This window comes from Pteropus vampyrus, unplaced genomic scaffold, assembly GCF_000151845.1.
Source record: "Pteropus vampyrus isolate Shadow unplaced genomic scaffold, Pvam_2.0 Scaffold498, whole genome shotgun sequence".
NCBI classification, from domain to species: domain Eukaryota; kingdom Metazoa; phylum Chordata; class Mammalia; order Chiroptera; family Pteropodidae; genus Pteropus; species Pteropus vampyrus.
In genome coordinates this window covers 141,680-159,315 of record NW_011889279.1, presented here as the reverse complement: position 1 = coordinate 159,315, position 17,636 = coordinate 141,680, and the positions used below count along the sequence as shown (strand labels likewise).

General features: G+C 35.7%; 1 protein-coding gene across 1 annotated transcript in view; it reads left to right on the top strand.

The window, feature by feature from the left end:
• RANBP3L (RAN binding protein 3 like) overlaps positions 1–17,636 on the top strand; it is a 41,757-nt gene that overhangs the window by 13,482 nt on the left and 10,639 nt on the right. The window contains exons 3-9 of the mRNA XM_011382967.2: positions 7,366–7,424; positions 8,298–8,337; positions 9,504–9,581; positions 12,249–12,320; positions 12,655–12,794; positions 15,486–15,589; positions 16,717–16,801. Of these exons, the coding sequence (XP_011381269.1) occupies positions 7,366–7,424; positions 8,298–8,337; positions 9,504–9,581; positions 12,249–12,320; positions 12,655–12,794; positions 15,486–15,589; positions 16,717–16,801 (578 nt within the window). The remainder of the gene's footprint in view (positions 1–7,365; positions 7,425–8,297; positions 8,338–9,503; positions 9,582–12,248; positions 12,321–12,654; positions 12,795–15,485; positions 15,590–16,716; positions 16,802–17,636) is intronic.

The window sequence follows — 17,636 nt, the reverse complement described above, 5'->3', positions numbered from 1 at the left end:
CATTAGATTCTCATAGGAGCACCAGTCCTTGGTGCCAAAAAGGTTGGGGACCACTGCTTTAAAAGACATACACAGAAAGAGATGAAAGAGCTGAGGCTTAGAGCAATATTTTTCTAAAAAGAACACGGCTCTGAGACTATGACTTTAGAGTTTCAAAGCTTGTGCTTTGACCGGTCAGAGAGCTGGACACAAACAAGTACAGGAGGGTGAAGAGGACAAGGGCATAAAGGTTAGTATTGGAGCCTGGGGTGAGACAGTACATAAGAGAAAAAATTAGAGAAGAGGATGTGGCAGAGATGCATGGATAGGTCCAGAGAGAGAGTGAGTGGAAACGACGGGGCCTGCCAGGGCTGTGGTTCAACTGGATGATCCCAGTCCTGGTGGCAGTTAGAGGTGACCCATTTGGCAGCACCCGCCCCTCTGCAGCAGGGTCGTTGTTGCCCTCTTTCCTGCCAGGAGTGTTTGCACAACTGTTTTGGCTCTGGCTAGAGCAGCTTGGTTCTACCCAGTGTGGAGGCCTCGGTCTTCACCTTCCCTAAACCACCACGGCAGCAAGAAGGGCTCCTGGTTGGGGAGGCTGTGTAGCCGAAACCTGGGGCCTCTAGAAGCGGCTGGCCCCCGCTCCCACTGGGCCTCTGAGCCAAAGGCACCTCGTCCTCAGTCTCTTTCTCCTCTTCTGGATCTCCTTTGGGCTTAGCAGATCCTTTCGAATGTCCTCCTCTGAAATGATTCACCACGAAAATCCTCCAGTTACTTTCCTAGATAAAATAGGTTTGTCAGATACCGACTGCCAATTAAACATGTAGAAATAAAGGCTAGGGACAAGGCCTTACAACCCACCCAGAGGTTGGGGGAATGGGGTGGAAATTATGGTACATGTTAGAATAGGGGGAAAAAGTTTATATTCACTGTTAACACTGACTACTATAGCACTTTAGAATCCTGAAAGAAAAAGCTCTTGCATATATGCATAATTTTCTAGCCAAATTCTTGTCTGGAGACTTAGAAGAGTATTTTAAATAAAGGTGAAAGATAAGAACATAAAATGCCTCTAAAAAGTTTAGAAGGAATTATAAAAAGCAGATCTTCAGTAATTCAGGGGGAGCATCCATTGCATTCTGAACTCAGTGAATCTATCTTGCTCATACCTTTATTTCCATATATTTCTATGCAAAGAAGAGTTAGTCTCAAGAAATAAGATATTGGATGCCCGACCAGCCGTATAACTTAACAAAAAATCTATTCTTGGCAAGGAGCATGACATTCGTCCTTTAATTATGAGTGTCTGACACCATGGTAGAAAAGGAATTATTTTTAAATTTAATTTTTATTCATTTTAAAGTTATTCATATTCATGTAGTTTAAGGGATCAAATGGTTCTAACAAGATTTTCTGGAAAAAATAGCAGTCTCCTCCTTGCCCCTTCCTTTGCTCTTTCTTTTCTTGGTCCTCAAAGGCCATGGCATCTAATTCTCATAGCTTTCTTTAGATATTAACCTCCATATCTCCAAATATCAGGCTCTTAGTGCTATTTCTTTATGTTTAGGCACTACCGATTTGCCACTATAGAATTTATATCCCTTCCACAGATTTGTCCGGACCCTACAAAACTACCACCATACACATGCATGCTTCCTATTCCCCCATCTTTCTAAAGTCATTGTATCTTAAATTCGATTAGATCAATACCCAGTATTGACATCATGGCGACTATGTGAAACTATTGCCATTGCTCCATTTAAAATTTATGATTACTTCACTTTCTTGCCCATCTTTTTGTTTTCCCTAGATTTAATCAGTGTGTCATGTTTTTGTTTTGTTTTCTTAGTTCTCGATGTATTTATTACCAGTCAACTCCCAAACTCTCTCTTCCAATCATCTAAATATCCTTTAAAAAAATTTGTCCACTTGAGATATTCAATTTTGGTCCCATCTGTTTGGAGCTTTCCTTCCTGGAGTCTCCCCAGGGACTACCCTCCTTGTGAATTGGTTGCTGTCTGTGATGAGAGTGCTGCTGTCATCCTGGGGTACGCTCTCCCCGTCATCCTGGGGTACGCCCTCCCCATCATCCTGAGCCTGCCTTTGTCTCCCTTGAGTAGGTTCCTCCATTTCTTGGATCCTTAGTCTACTGGCTCTTTCGGTGGGGCATCTCCTCCAGAAGCATCCTGAGTATGGGTGCATGTGAGCTATGTATTTTGAGATTTTGCAGTCTGGACATGTTGTGGTTTTTTTTTTGTTTTTTGTTTTTTTTTATCATGTCTTCATACTTAATCAATGGTTTATATTAGTATATAATTCTAGGCTGGAAATCTTTTTCACTCAGAATGTTAAAAGCATTGCTCCTTTTATTTCTAATTTCCAGAGTTGTTGTTGAGAAACCTAGTACATGTTGATACGTGACCCTTAGTATATGAAATTTTTACTCCCTTCATGATGCTCTTAGGACCTTTTCTTTGTCTGCAGTGTTCTAAGATTTCATGATGTGTCCTGGTAGGGGTCTATTTTTATATATGGTCCTGAGTATTGGATGGGCTCTTTCAATCTGGAAATTTATATCCTTTAATTTGGGAAAATTTTAATCATCTATTTGTTGATCATTTCATCCTCCCTGTTTTCTGTATTCTGTCTTTCTAGCGCTCCTATTAGTCAGGTGTTGAAGTGACTCTTGGACTGATCATCTAGATTTTCTTACATTTTTCTCATATTTCCCATATCTGCTCTTTTGCTCCACTTTCTAGTCTACTTACTCGACTTTATTTTCTAAATCCTCTGTTGATTTTTTAAAATCAGTATTGATTCTTTTGATTCTACTATTGTATTTTAAAGTCTAATTTCTAAAAGCTTATTTTTGTTCTGCAGTTCTTTTTTAAAAAAACAGAATTCTGCTTTTGCTTCATGGATGTTTCATCTTTATGGAGAATGCACCTTTGTGGTCTTTTTCATCCAATTTACTCTTCTCCTGTTTACTCATTTAATGCCTGCGTTTCGTGTCTGGTGATCTTCGATGGTTTGCTTATATTTAAGAAAGGGGAACTCATTAAAAGCTGATTGGTAGCTATGTGTACATAAACTGGGGAATCATCATCTGGCTTGACCACTCATTGGAGAATTCCTTTGTCAATGTCTTTAGATCTTTTCTTTTGAGTTGGTTGGACTCTCCAGAGAAAAATCTTCTAATTTCCTGCCTGGAGGAAATATACCCCCCTGCCAGCATTCTGTGAACTGAGTAGAAGGGGAGCTAAGGAACCCAACACTTTGCATGCATGGTAGGTAGAATAATGGCTCTCTAAAGATTTCTGTATCCTAATGCCCGGGACCTGTGACTATGTACCCTTACATGGCAAAAGAAACCTTGCAGACGTGATTAAGTTAATGATCTTGAAGTGGAGAGATTAACCTGGATTATTCAGGTGAGCCCAATGCAATCACAAAGATAAGACAAAGAAGGAGGCGGGAGTGTCAGAGTCAGAGGAGGAGATGTGACAGCAGAAGAGGCAGGAATGATGTGGGGCCATAGGCCAAGGAATGAGGCCAGCCCCTAGAAGCTGGAAAAGGCCAGGAAATGGATTCTCCCGAGCCTCGAGAAGGAACACAAGCTCTGCTGGCCCATTTTAGACTTCTGACCTCCAGAATTGTAAGGAAATCCATTTGTATTGTTTTAAACTACTAAGCTTGTGGTAATTTGTTATAGCAACAGTTGGAACTAATCTAGTATGTACGCTTTCACCTAATCCTCCTCTTTTTATTATGGAACCTCCACGTTAAATGGTGTCTGATGTTTCATCTTTTCCTGGGAATAACCCTCCAGTCTTCTGCTGGGGTAGGAGAAGGACAATTGCTTTGTTGCTGAAGAGATAAAAGTTCTTCTTGATTTCAGCCAAACTTCATCTCTTCTTCCAGAAGTACTTAGTGATACCGAATCCTGGACTTTCGGTGGTTCTGTTGTGAGGTAAACTGGGTTGCTTTTGAGTATCCCCACTGATGGCTTAAGGTCCAGGTTTCCTGGTCTAAGTCAGTTACCACTTATCCTTTCACTTTCCAGCTTCTAAAATTTTGTTGCTATTATTTCTCTTGTTTTCTTTGTCTTTGCAATGAAAACAAACTTCCCTACCTCCACCCCCACTAACTCCCCTCCCAAAAACCCAACTCTTTATTAGTATTTCATTGTGATTTCTGATTCAGGAGGGAGAAGTACATATGTATGGTCAATCAATTTTGACAAAGTTGCAAAAATATAAGTGCCATTATTTTTATACTGCCTTTTTCTCGGCGAAGCGCTGAATTATACATATTGTACATTTAGAACATGACATTTTACAGGTAAAGTTTATATGATATATGTCAGTATGACAGGTGTGAGTTAAGATCAATAATTTCGTAGGAGGGAGCCTGGGTTTAGTTAAAGGCTTTGCCACTTACTAGTGACGTGATTTTAAGCAAGTCACTTAGAGCCTTAGTTTCCTCACTGTAAGGAAGTATCTGTAAATATGATAGAAACCACATTTAACCCACAAAGAGATTAAAATTAAATTAGACAAGACAACGAATAAAAGCCTTTGGCCTATAGTGTACCTCCATGGTGGAGCAGAATTACAGGTGAACTAAGAGATTTAATTATATTAACAGTACTTTGTGCCCTTTCTTGTATATAACAGGTATTTAATAATATTTGTGGGATGAATGAATGTCTTCTCTTAGTAAAGTATTTTGGAAAACGACAATGGATATCAGGATTTATTAAATGCTACATGAGCCTTGAAACTGACAAAATTAATCTTCATTTTTAAGTTTCTCCTCCCCATCCCCATGCCTGCATTCCTTTTAACAAAAGACTATATTTTAAACTTTTAATTATTTCATTTGCCTCAAAAAATTATAGACGCAAGGTTAACAGAGAAGTTAAGAACAACCTAGTCGACTCTTTTCTAGAATTCAGACTAGCCTCGTAATTACATCCTCTGTCGCAGTCCCTCCCTCCTCTAATCTGTTTTCTACACAGCAGGCAGAGTGATCTTCAAAAATAAAATGCAAATCAGAGTCATGACTCTACTGCTGTAAATCTCTTATTGGTTTCTCATTTTTTCTTGGAATAAAAACAAAACTCTTTGGCACAACCCACAAGGCTTTGAAAAGTTCCAGCCTCATCTTCTTGTACCACAAGCCTTCTCTCTGTTGCCTTACAAAGTGTCGCATACGTAATCACCCCTCAGTACATATTTGTTGAATAAATTGATTAATTAATAAATATGTTAGAGAGAATAAAGGATACATTTAAAAATACATAATTTCAAGGACCTTGCTTTTATTTTCAATTTTTTTTACTGGATAAGGAAAGAAAACTGATATGGACCCCGTGGCTTGATAAATGCTTATTTTGGCTCTGTCTTTGGAGCCAAGAGAATTGCTTGGGAGAGAGGGAGAGAACCTAGAGGTATGGAGATTATCTGCTTTCTGACTAATGTGCTGGACAGTGTCAGAGAGAGAAGGTGGCTGCACTGAGGCTAATAATCTACCTTCAATCAGACAAAGTATACCTAGATCACAGCACAGTGGCTGGCACACACAAAAAAGATGTTTAATCAATATTTGTTGAATTAATGAATATAAATGGCCTTCCTACTTTACCATATGCCCTCCAAGCTGCAAGTAATCCTTTGTAATTTCCTCCTTAATGCTGCCATTGGAAATTGCTTTTGCCCATGTTTAGCTGAATGTTTTAATAGAGGGAAGATCATAGCATTTGTCTAGGGTTAGGTCAACTCATGATATTTTAAGAATGACTATCCTAAATCCAGTTCATAAGAGGCCCATTTATTATTCTAACTCATAAGTATTCCCTGAATGTTTACAAAGACTATTTCCCTTCAAAGGAAAGAGATCTCATTTCTTAAATCTAATGTAGTTGCTGGAAAAGGAGCTTATTCAAGATAGAACAAAGAACTGAGCTACAGTTTAATATGGATAGGATTGCCAATATGTTATTGAGCATTTTCTGCTGGGGCTCACTTGGCTCCAAGGGCAGACAGTGCAGTAAGCACTTGCATAAAAAGTGAACAGTTAGCCTCACTGGACTGAAAGAAGGTACTCAAGTTCGCATGGCCCCAGGAGCTTAGCAAAGGGTGGTCTGGCAGAGTTTATGACATTCTTTTATGGAATAAGATTTTGGAGAACCCCTTTCTGGCATATAAAAGATGTAATTGTTCTATAGTTCCTTGAAATTCCTCAGCTAAAGGTTTAGTGTTTTTTTTTTCTTTTCTTTTTTTGGGGGGCCTAGGGATGGCAAATTACCTCAGCTAGTATGCAAGGATGAAAAGTATTGGTAATGGCTACTGGAAACCTATAATGGGAGAAGTTCCAAGGTCATATTTGGGCTCATCAAGAAAGTATTGTTATAATTTAGCAATGTCAGTTATGAGTTTTGGAATGAAGATTTGTGGCATGCCACATATTTAACAAGGCATTTTCGGGGGTTCATTTTATTATAATTTAAGTAATTGGGTCTAAAAATCCCTTTAATCTTCACATAAACTTTGTGAGGTAAGTACTGTTCTAATCTTTTCTTTTTCAGATGAAGAGACTATGTGCAGGCATATTAGGTTTCCTAAAGTATAAAGCCAATTAGTGGTGAAACTTATATTTGCAAACATACCTACCCAACTCCAGAGCCCAAGCTCTTAAGAACTATAAAATTTTCCCTAAGAATCATGGAGTGCCAATATTTAAAGCTGTTATCACTTATTTGTACCCTAGAGTGAATGAGTTTCTCTCTATTGTCCTACCTGAGATAAGAAAATATAAAAGATTAATAAGGCCGGCAGGGCTGAAGACAAACTTTAGCTACTTTATAACACTAAGACTGATTCTTAGTCTAAATATTGAAAACATAGCTTAGTATATGACTACTCTCATCAAGGAAATATAAACTATTTCTGGACAATTTTTAAGCACAGAATACAATACATCTATACCATTTATACCTTGAGATCGGATCCAAGTAGAAGTTTTATTCTCAGATGAGATTTTTCACGCTTTGAAACTTTTTATTCTAAAAGTAAAGATGTCCTGATGAGATTCTAAAGGTACATTTCATTTTCCTTAAACACAAAGTGTATTCTTTTAATGGGATGATCTCTATTTATGGAAATATATTACTACCACTTTCCCCAGGTAGTTATTTCTGTAATTAACTGTTAAAGTCATTTGTAAATATGCAATTTATAGAATCCATATAGAACAGTTTGGATTTTAACTAAAGGCAGGGAAAAATACAAAACAAAAAAGTCTTTAAATATTTTTAGATCATGTTATAAATGTCAGAATATGATTTCATTTCTTACCCGTTTTGTTTGTTGTTGTTGTTTACAGAAAAATCTGTCATTGCTCAACCAATATTTGTTTTTGAAAAAAGAGGAGAAACCTTTAAGGTAAGTTCAAGCTACTTTTCTTTTTTTTGGTTTTTACTTCAACAGAGAAAATTCTGTTTCAAGAAGCTAGCTATTCTAAATGATATCACTGCTGAGTAAGTTTATTTTTTTCTTTACTTAGCAGAGTAGTGCCTCCAGAATATTTATATAGTAGAGATTTACTGACAGTAGTTTGTTTGGCTGAAATGGGAAGCCAGTGGCCTTGTCTTAAAGCTATGCCATTTTTATTAAAATTATGTGCTTTTTGGAGTGACTTGGAAAGGGGTGGGACTGAAAGAGATTAGGAGGGCTAAGGCTCCTCATGGGTCTCCACCACCGACCGGGCATAAAATTGGGTATAAAATAAATTGCAAACTGCAATATTTGATTTTAAAAGGGATCTTAAGGACCCTGTCTGCTTTTTTCAACATCATACTGAAATCGCCTGCTTTGAAAGACAAATGATAAGCAGCATTCTCACTTTACCTTAATTAGTATTTTCTTGTTATCCATTCGTGTTTATGCGAGTAATTTATCCTACTACTCACAAAACTGACTTACTAAAGAAAAACAACCTCCAAGCCCTTATTGAAAAATCAGATTCCTAGGCCCCACCCCAGGCCAACTGCTTCAGCATCCTGAGAGTGGATGTTTCAGGATATTCATTTTAATCACGTTCCCACAAGGGATTCTTCAGTCACTGAAATATAAAACTGCTTTATTAGACTTTTCTTTTTCTTGAGTACATGCCTAGTGAATAAAGGTGAGCAGCTTTGTCTTGGCCTAACTGAACAGACCTGGCTTTTGAGAATTCTCTTATAAAGTGACAGGGTGAAAATCCGATGTAAAAACAACAAATTCTCAGCTCTCATTGGCAGCTTTGTTTCCTTCCAGAGACCTGCAGAAGAAACTTTGTATGAAGCAGCAGAACATGGTATGGTTTACATCTTGTATTTCAAAATCGATCTTTACCCAAAGAAAATAAGCAGGCACAAGCATTTTGGCACATGGCTCAGACTACATAAAACTTAATGGTTTTTCTTATGTTTAAACATGAAAGTGTTATGTACTCACACATCATAAGAGTGTACAGATGTTGTATTATAAAGTTGAATATCTGAAATTTATATAATGTTATTAGTCAATGGTACCCCGATAAATTTAATTAATAAAGATTTTAACAGAAAAATGTAGATTAAACTACAGTAGAACTCAAAATGAAGAACATTTTATTAAAACACGAGGATTTTATTATTCAAAACAAAGACGGAGGACTAATCCAGGTTAGAGTTGACTAAGGACTTGAGACAATCAAATGTTATACATGATCTTGGACTGAATACAGGACTGGGGAGAAGAATGCTGTAAGGGACATTATTAGTCAACGGACAAAATTATGGTTGGTAGGTTAGTTAAGAATGTTGTATGTTATGTTAATTTTCCTGAAATTGATCATCTTACTGGGATGATATGAGAGATGTTCTTATTCTTAGAAAATGACATATTTAGGTATAAGATGGCACAATGCACACGGCTTAATCTGAAATGATTCAGAAAAATGTGTTGATAGAGAATAATAAATCAAATGAGGCAAAATGTTAACTGGTAAATCTGTGTAAAGAGTATATGAGAATACTTTGTACTATTTTTCCAATTTTTCTGTAAGTTTGAAAATATTTCTAAATTAAAATAAAATTGAAAAAAGAGAAAAATAAAACATGGGAGCAGATCGGCTTTTGTTTTGAAATTTGACATGTGGTTCTCTGAGAAGTGATGTTAGCAACTCTAAAATCCCATGATTCTCTACTGCTTGTGTCACAACGTACCCAAAACATTCTCTGTATGATCTCAGAATACATATGAAATTTCCTGCAGAAGCCACTCATTCCTGATATTTTCATACTAGAATGATAAGCCTATCAATTTATAATCACTGAGCTATTAACCCCAATATTTAAAATTGTGCTTCAGGAGTTAACATATTATCAAGTGATAATTTATTGTACAAAAGGAAATTCTATTTATCCCCCTGTATCATTGATTGAGGATAATTTGTTATTGCAAGCAATTTTACCCTCCTTCACATTGAATTTCTTGCAGAATGTAATGGTTTTTCAAGAAAGCGCATACGGTCTTCATCTTTTACTTTGCATACTACAGGTTCTCTATCTCCAGGAGGTAGGTATACCCTTGACCACTGAAGATTTACTGTTATGTTTACTCTGAACGTGAAACTTTTAAGAAACTTTTCAAATGCATAATGTTTAAAAGTCTCCCCTTCGAATCGTGTTTATAATATATTGTTATATGAAAACAGCAGACTATAAAATGGCTTGTAGAGTGAGTCACTATTTTAAAAATGAATTTATCAACATTGGAAGAAGATTGAAAGGACATAAGCCACATTGTTAGCAACAGTTACTTTAGGTAGTGATTTGTTCCCACCCCTCCCCTCACCACTTTATATTCTGTTGTGTTTCCAAAGTTTCTGCAGTAAGTATGTATTAGCTTTGTAATTAGGGAAAACTACTATTTTCCGCTGAGTAATCATCTGCTTATATATATAGATATCTGCCTTTTAGAAAAACATTTTGTTCTAAGAACTTTATCATATAGCACTGTATCCTGAGTCAATCAGTAACTTAGATTGCTTTTCTTCTACACTCAAAGCACTCTGCTGATCCTTTTATAATCGACTGCATTGCCCTCTGCCTTGTAATACAGCTGTGCATGTACATGTCGGTCTCCTCCACTGTCAGTTCTTTGAGGTCATCTTCATGGCCGACAGTGTCTTACATGCAGTGAGCACTCAAATCTTTACTAAACTGAATGGGAATTCATTCTTAATGCTCACCAGAGGCATACTTTACATTTATTGATACAAATACATTTTTTTTCTAAATCAGTGATACAGAAAATTTTTGAAACAGCAAGAATCCAAATCAAAAGAAATACAAAAACCCACTTCCTTATTGACTTCAGTTTGCAATCTGCTTTTAGTGTTAAGCTTGTCCCAGAAGCGAATGAGATTGTCGTCCTTCACTGACCTCCCAAACTTCCCTAATTCTGGGCCAGGTATAAAGAGTTTCTAGAACCTCAGACCTGACATTCTGACTTTCCAAAATCCATTCTCATAAATGATGATCTTCCTTTCTCAGCTACTAGAAAATGCTGTGGCAAATAAAATAGAGGTCTTAGCAAAGTGCGCATGTAAGAATACCTTATGAACTGCACAAATACACAGAGTGTATTTGTTTATTTTCGGTAGGAAGTTTGAACTTGATGATTTTTTTTTTAGGATTTCATGTTTATGATAGCAATATGTTATATAAGGCAGCCCTATAAAATAACTTGCTTTATTTTACTTATTATTGTCCATCTATATGTTTTATAATATGTATAGTATTCAAAATATACAACTGTGCTTTAGATTCTTATTCTAAAATTTATGCTGTAGATTTATATTTTAAAGTTTAGAATATGATTCCTTTTTAAATTTTCACTAATTAAAACATTACTTCTTTTTATTTTAAATTTATAATGCTTTGTTAAGTAAAACTACTTTATATAATAAAATATTTAAAATCGTTGGAAGATTTTCTACATTAAAATTATTATTTGTATTCTTAGGTGTTTTCGTTTCAACTGAACAATCAACTAACTGCCTTTTCCAAGTTAAACTTGCCACTAAGAAATTTTAAAAAACGCAAATTATTCACTTCTTTTTAATTGATCCCCATCTACCCGGGAACTACTGAACATTCAAATTAATGAATTAATTATTTCAAGAATGACTGAACAACAACATGTCAGATACCTTTCGGATACAAAAGAGATATTTTCTAACAGAATAGGCTCCTTCTAAACCCTGCTGACAAGTTACAGACAAAAATAGGGGCCCTAATCCTAGAGGATTTGTTTTGTTGTATTTGTGCATAAAAAAAAAAAGGGATGGCTTTAAGTTACCTAATAACCGTTTCAATTTTTTTAATTTTTAAAATCAGATACACACACACAAAAAGAATGAATATAGGTACATTCATATAAGTAAGCACCATTTAATTTGATGATGTGCAGAATATTGGTCGTGTTGGAATGGAGAAAAATAGTACAGTTTTATATGGTCCATTGATTATTGGTTTTCAATAATAAAGATTATAAAAACAATTTAATCGAACTTTGAATTAGAGAAGCAATCTGACACCAACATTTATAATATGTTATAATATTCTGAAGAAGCAATTCTTATTCTCTTCTCATCTCCATTAATCAAACACTCAAAAGTTGCCGTTTCTACAATTTGCAACCAAGAGGTGATCTCTGAAGTATATACTAATTCTATACTTGCAAGTGCCACCACCACAGTCTTACCCCACTAACACACTGCATAGAAAAATAACCTAGGATAAAAACAACTTATTATCTTTACTTCTCTCTTCAGGTATCATTAGAATGGGAACAGGAGCAGAATTTGCTAACAGTTTTATAACATTCTACGAGAAATATATATTAATGCACTCAGAGGGTTCATTACCAATTTTGATTTTATAATCTGTAGAATTTGTCTCAGTACTCTACTTCATGATTGTAAAAACTGCCTATTCTGTTAGTGACCTAATTTTCACTTGCATTTCTAAGAGTAGACAGAATTGCGTAGCAAAACTCAGCTCGCCCTCACGCTGTTTTAGCAGAACCAGTGCTCTTGTATGCACTGCCTCCTGCTGTTAGTACCAACAGTGACATCTTCTGGTGAGTTCAGTATGAGACTGTTCAAATCCAAATCGTGTAGCAACTGACAGACACATTGTCATAGATTTAAAATTTTCTAAATATTTTTGCTTACAGTGAAGAAAAACAATGTTTTTATGACACCAACTCTTGTGCAAAGGAGTGTTGACATGAGTGGTACAGAACAAGGTATGTAGTTTTTTGCAAACATCTCAGAAATTACATTTTACCATCTATATTTTAATCTGAATATGCGTGTGGGAGGTATGGTGGTAGGGCTGAGTGACAAAACACGAAGGGATATATTTGGCAGCCAAGTCCCATAGTCAAAATAAATAGTTACGGGGTAAAAGCTATGCTGAAAGTAAGTAGTAGGCAATTTGCTGGGTATTTCGACTTTGGTTAGTTAACATTAACCCCTCATTAATGATGACTTTAGAAAATAAGCATCATTTTGTCAAAAATGTGGAGGAAGAAGCATTTCACTAAAGATATATTGACCCTTTAATTCTGTTCTCTTCAGGTCCTGTGAAACATTCTGAACATGTTCTAAGACCTGCTACTTTGCAGCCACCTCAAACTCAAAGGTGTGAAAAAATAAGGAAAACATTTGAACACCATGCATTAGAACAGTGCAAGACTAAAGAGAAAGCAAAAAATAAGGTAAGAAAACTTCCTATGATAGGACCGAGCTCAATCCCCCATCCTTCTTTTAGTAGATTGTTGTGGGCCTCACACTCAGCATTACAGGCCTTCTGAGCTTTGCACTGATGCAGAATCAACTGCCAAGCCGGAGGAACACCTGGACCAGGTAGCAAAAAACCTTCAGTGACTTTATTAAACGTGCCCTCTTAAATCAGAGAGTTGTTCCCAGGAACGAGTCTTGTGGTCTCTCTGAAGTTGTGAAGCTGAGTCTGGTATAGTGGGAACTCTTGAGGTCTTGTTCCAGGGCACTGATCCCATGTGGGAACAGGGGGAGCGATGAAGTAGCAGGGGCTGGGAGTCAGAAGTCAAAGAAATGACAGGGATTTTCTTCATCCCTGCTGGTCGACACCCAAGTGTGGCTTTGCTGGTTTAGGTCATACCAGAGATCCACTCCAAACCCATCTTCATGGATAACAGGAGCAGGGAACTACCCACACGGTGTACTTGGGAGGGCTTGGGATGCCTCTTAAAAATTCTCTCTTCAGCCATTGCAGGTGCTGAATCACTCACAGTGGGCCTTTCTAAGGAGATACTCATTTCGCTCAGGCCATGTGCATATGGGTTTGGGGTATTCTGTCACTATAGTTTTAGCTATGTCTTCCAGAAGCAGATACTTGAGAGAAATGGGACACAAGATCGTTAGGTTGGAATTTGGGACTTAATTCCATCAGTCACTTATTTCCAGCTAAACTATTGAAGATTGGTCACCTAGTGTTGTTTTGGTTTTCCATACTGAACATAAGGATGGCAACACACAGAGTGTTAAAAATACCAGTGATTTCATCAATTCAATGAAAAAAAAATCAGATTGGTACTGATCCTACCCCTGCCACTATCTATGTTTTCATTCTTGGAAAAAGCACCCAACCTTCTCTTTATTACTGAAGTGAGGGAGTTTAGGTCGGTCACATTTGCAACATTTTTATATTTTAAAATCTTTTTCTTTGTAAGATATGATTTCATGAGACCTATTGTAAATTTTAAAAATCATTTTATTATTTATGCATGGTTTATAATGTGATTTTTATGTAAAACATGCTTTAAATTTTTAAATCAGTATAGTATTAAAACTTCATTTAAATATAATCTAGTAATCATCACCATATTACTTAAATTCTTTTATCTATTTAAGAAGTGATGTTTGTTTAATTTTTTTAAGTTTATAAGAAAAAGTATGATGTGTTGACTAATTTCTAAAATGTTATTATATTGCATTTGATTTTGGAACAGCATGTATTATAAATTATAGATTAAAAAATTTACTACATGTTATGATATCAAAAGTAGATAATATTTCCTCTTTGGCATGATTTTTTGAAATCTTCATTGCATGTTTTAAAAATAAAATGTAATATATTTCTTGCATTTCCTTCCTAAATGATTAAGCATAAGAGAACTTTTCAGACTATTGTTTGTAATCATTTCTTCTTGAATAACTTATTAAGAGTATGAATAGAACTTATTCCTAATTAGCGAAGCCTAATGGGATATGCCCATCATTGAATTTTCTGTTTAATAAAACTAAATGCTATGTAAGAATTCTGACAAAATAAATATAATTTATAGGTCTAGTGAAAATTATCTCCAGGTGAATTTTATAGGACCATTATTTTTATGTTCCTTAAAAGCATAATCAGAACAATTTTTACTCATCCTATCATTAATCAATGGTCACTTATTTTGTATAATTTAAACAATATATGCCTAATAAAAAATATCTTAAGCAATGTAAGAGTAAAAACTACCATTTTGGGTGAGAGATAATCCTCTGAGTGACTGAGTCATGAGCATGTATTCTGATTTTTACTAATCAATGACACATACTCTGTTGATATATATTTCTCAGCTCTCAAATTCTGTTATAAAGGGGGAAATACTCAAAATTATTTCCATTGGTTGATATAAAATTAAAGTTGAAACAGACCCCATCTATATTTAAAGACATGAGCTTCTTACATTTTTGCAAATCTCTGGAGAGGGAAGGGAGGTGTCCACAAAACACTGGAGACACTAGATTGGATCATTTATAGGTTTCCTTCCAGCTCTAAAGTTGTCTGCTCCTTCATTTATACATTAAATGCAGGTGTGTAAATACACGCACACACACACACACACACACATACACACATACCTCAAAGTCATTGATTAAGTTACCAGTCGAAAGTTTCTAGGTGAAGAGATGGTTTCCTCTTACATTGGTTGGTGGTGATGGTGAAGCTCTTAGGGTGTTTCCAAAGATTAAATCATCCTGCAAGATAGATTTATTAGTCTAGAAATGAGAATTAACACACTTAGTTAAAAAGGTGAAAGTAACAAAAAGAGTGAGGTTTCTGAATATTATGACTAAGTATACAATCTTTGGTGTTGGACCCAGGCTCAAATGTCAGCCCCATTCCTGGCTCCCCAGGCCTAGCCAAGTTATTTAAACTTGTTAGGTCAGTTTATTTATTGATTCAAAGTGGACAATAGATGAACAAAGGATATAGATTTGTTGTGAGAAATAAATGAGGTAATGCACATATAATGCTTAGGGCAATATTTGAACATAGTAAATTTTCAGTACATTTAACTATAATTATTGTTTTCTTGCCTGATGTTCCTTTAGTAAGCAACTTAAATAAACTCTTTGATGGATTTCTTTTCTTTCAGATTTCTGAGAGGATCTCCTGTTTGCTAAGTGAAAATTTACCAAGTGCCAGAATTTCAGCCCAGCTCTCTACTAATCAGAATGTTTTGGGTGCTATATCAGTAGGGTAAGTTAATGAGGAAAAAAATTGTGCTGTCTTTTCATTCTTGTTTATTTTTATCATTATAACCCTTCACGGAAAATAATATTCTGATATTGTAGAGCTGGATTTCCAAGATTTATGTTTGAAAGAAGATTTTTATAAAGAATACAAGTTTAAAATGCTTTTCAAAATGCCAGTAATATTTAAATATCAATATATTAATAGTGGATTGTTTCCACTGTCTCATTGACTTGGATAAGAACATTTCAAATGGATATAGCTAAATTTTGATTTAGTTAGGCATTAATGATCTGGCTGATAGATTATCCCTTTCTCCCCTTTCTCTGGCATTCTTTTTTGTCCTCTTTTAAATTATTTCTGTCATTATTTATTATTTATTGGCATAGGTTAGATAGACAACAAAGAAAGCAATATAAATATGCAAAATGAAAGTTAATATTTACTAGTATCATCAGTGATGAAGGCATGTTTGATCTGAGAGAAGATTAAGACTAGCCATGGACATAACTGAACTCACGTGATTAGGGCCCGTGCAGGTACTGAAGCACTCACCTGCTGTGCACACTGGGGACACCGTGAAGACTCTGGAGTACATCTAGCTACAGATAGAGGGCTACATGTTTTTTAGTTTCTCGTCATGCAAAACACTTTTAACATTTAAAAAAAAAAGTGTCTAGAAGGAAAAAAACAAATTAAGCCAATGCACACTCAAGTATAACTGATAGACTGACTTAGCTTTGGCCCTGGAGGCCACTGGTCTCTGAAAGCATTGGCCACTTGAGGAAGAGGAGAGTGGAGATTAGAGATTGGAGAGTCTTTGCTGGAAGAGCAAGAAGATAAGGGTTGGGAAGCCCTCCTGGTTGATCACACAGCTAGTACAGTGATGGATACAGAACTCGTTTGGACTGATCTCAGCCTATATTGAAACAGCTGTCAAATACTTCAAAAATATATTCCTGAAAGCACCTATCTCAATTTTTTCTTCTTTCTCATTAATTTCAGATAAACACAAGTTAACCGTAGATGTTTTTGTATAAATCTATTAAAACATCTGATAATTTCATGTGCTAAGGTTTAAAATGGCTTTATCTACCAATTTAAAATAGCAAATGCTTATTTCTTTTCCTTAGATGTCAACCAAATGAAGATAAGTATTCTTTCAAAAGCTGCAGTTCTGATTTTATTTTTGGAGAAAACATGGTAGAAAGAGTTTTGGTAAGATTTTTGGCAACTGTTTCTATTATTATACAGGGAGCTGTCACTTCAAATTCCTGGAGACAAATTAATTAAAACAATGTTAAATTGGAGCATACTCTTTAACTCTGGGTTCAAAAGCACATTTTCTTTCTTTAACTGGAAAAATTCTCCTGGGAAGCTAGTTCTAGTTGTTAGAATAATTGACAGAAACTCACACAGGAAGAGAATTGTATAATTATAACATTATTACTGATAAGAAGTATTAAATAGTTCTTGACTTGTGTTAAACCAAAGGTACCCAAGGAAATCCAAGAATTATCTGTAATAGATAAGCTCAAATGATATTTTAATATAGTTTTTCAATAGCATTCTTTGTAACAAGATGCATTTAAAATTACTTGTTAATTTTTTCTCATTAATCACAACCCTCCCCTTCAAGCTCGTAGATTGAAAAGCATTATTATAACCCTTGGGGTGGGGGTCAGGGGTGGCTAGCTTTAAGAAGAAAATTATGGTACTTTACTTCCCTAGGGGAATATACTTGCCAAGTGGAAACCCCTGACTATTATTATCATCATCTTTGTTCAATACTGAGCATCCTCCTGCATAAGGCAGTTGTTGCTCTGCTCTACTTAGGGCATGTTTCTAAAACAGCATCATCTACAATGGGGAATTACACAGCAAAGTGAAAATTGTGGAGCACACATGCCTATGGTTTCATCCTGTCCAACACCTCTTCATACTCTTTCCAGCTTTTACCCAGGCCGGAACCTTGGCTAAGATAGGCCAAGGTGGCTAGCTTGTCTTATGGCTATTAGTTACATAAAGGACCCCAAGAAGGCTGTAGAGATTT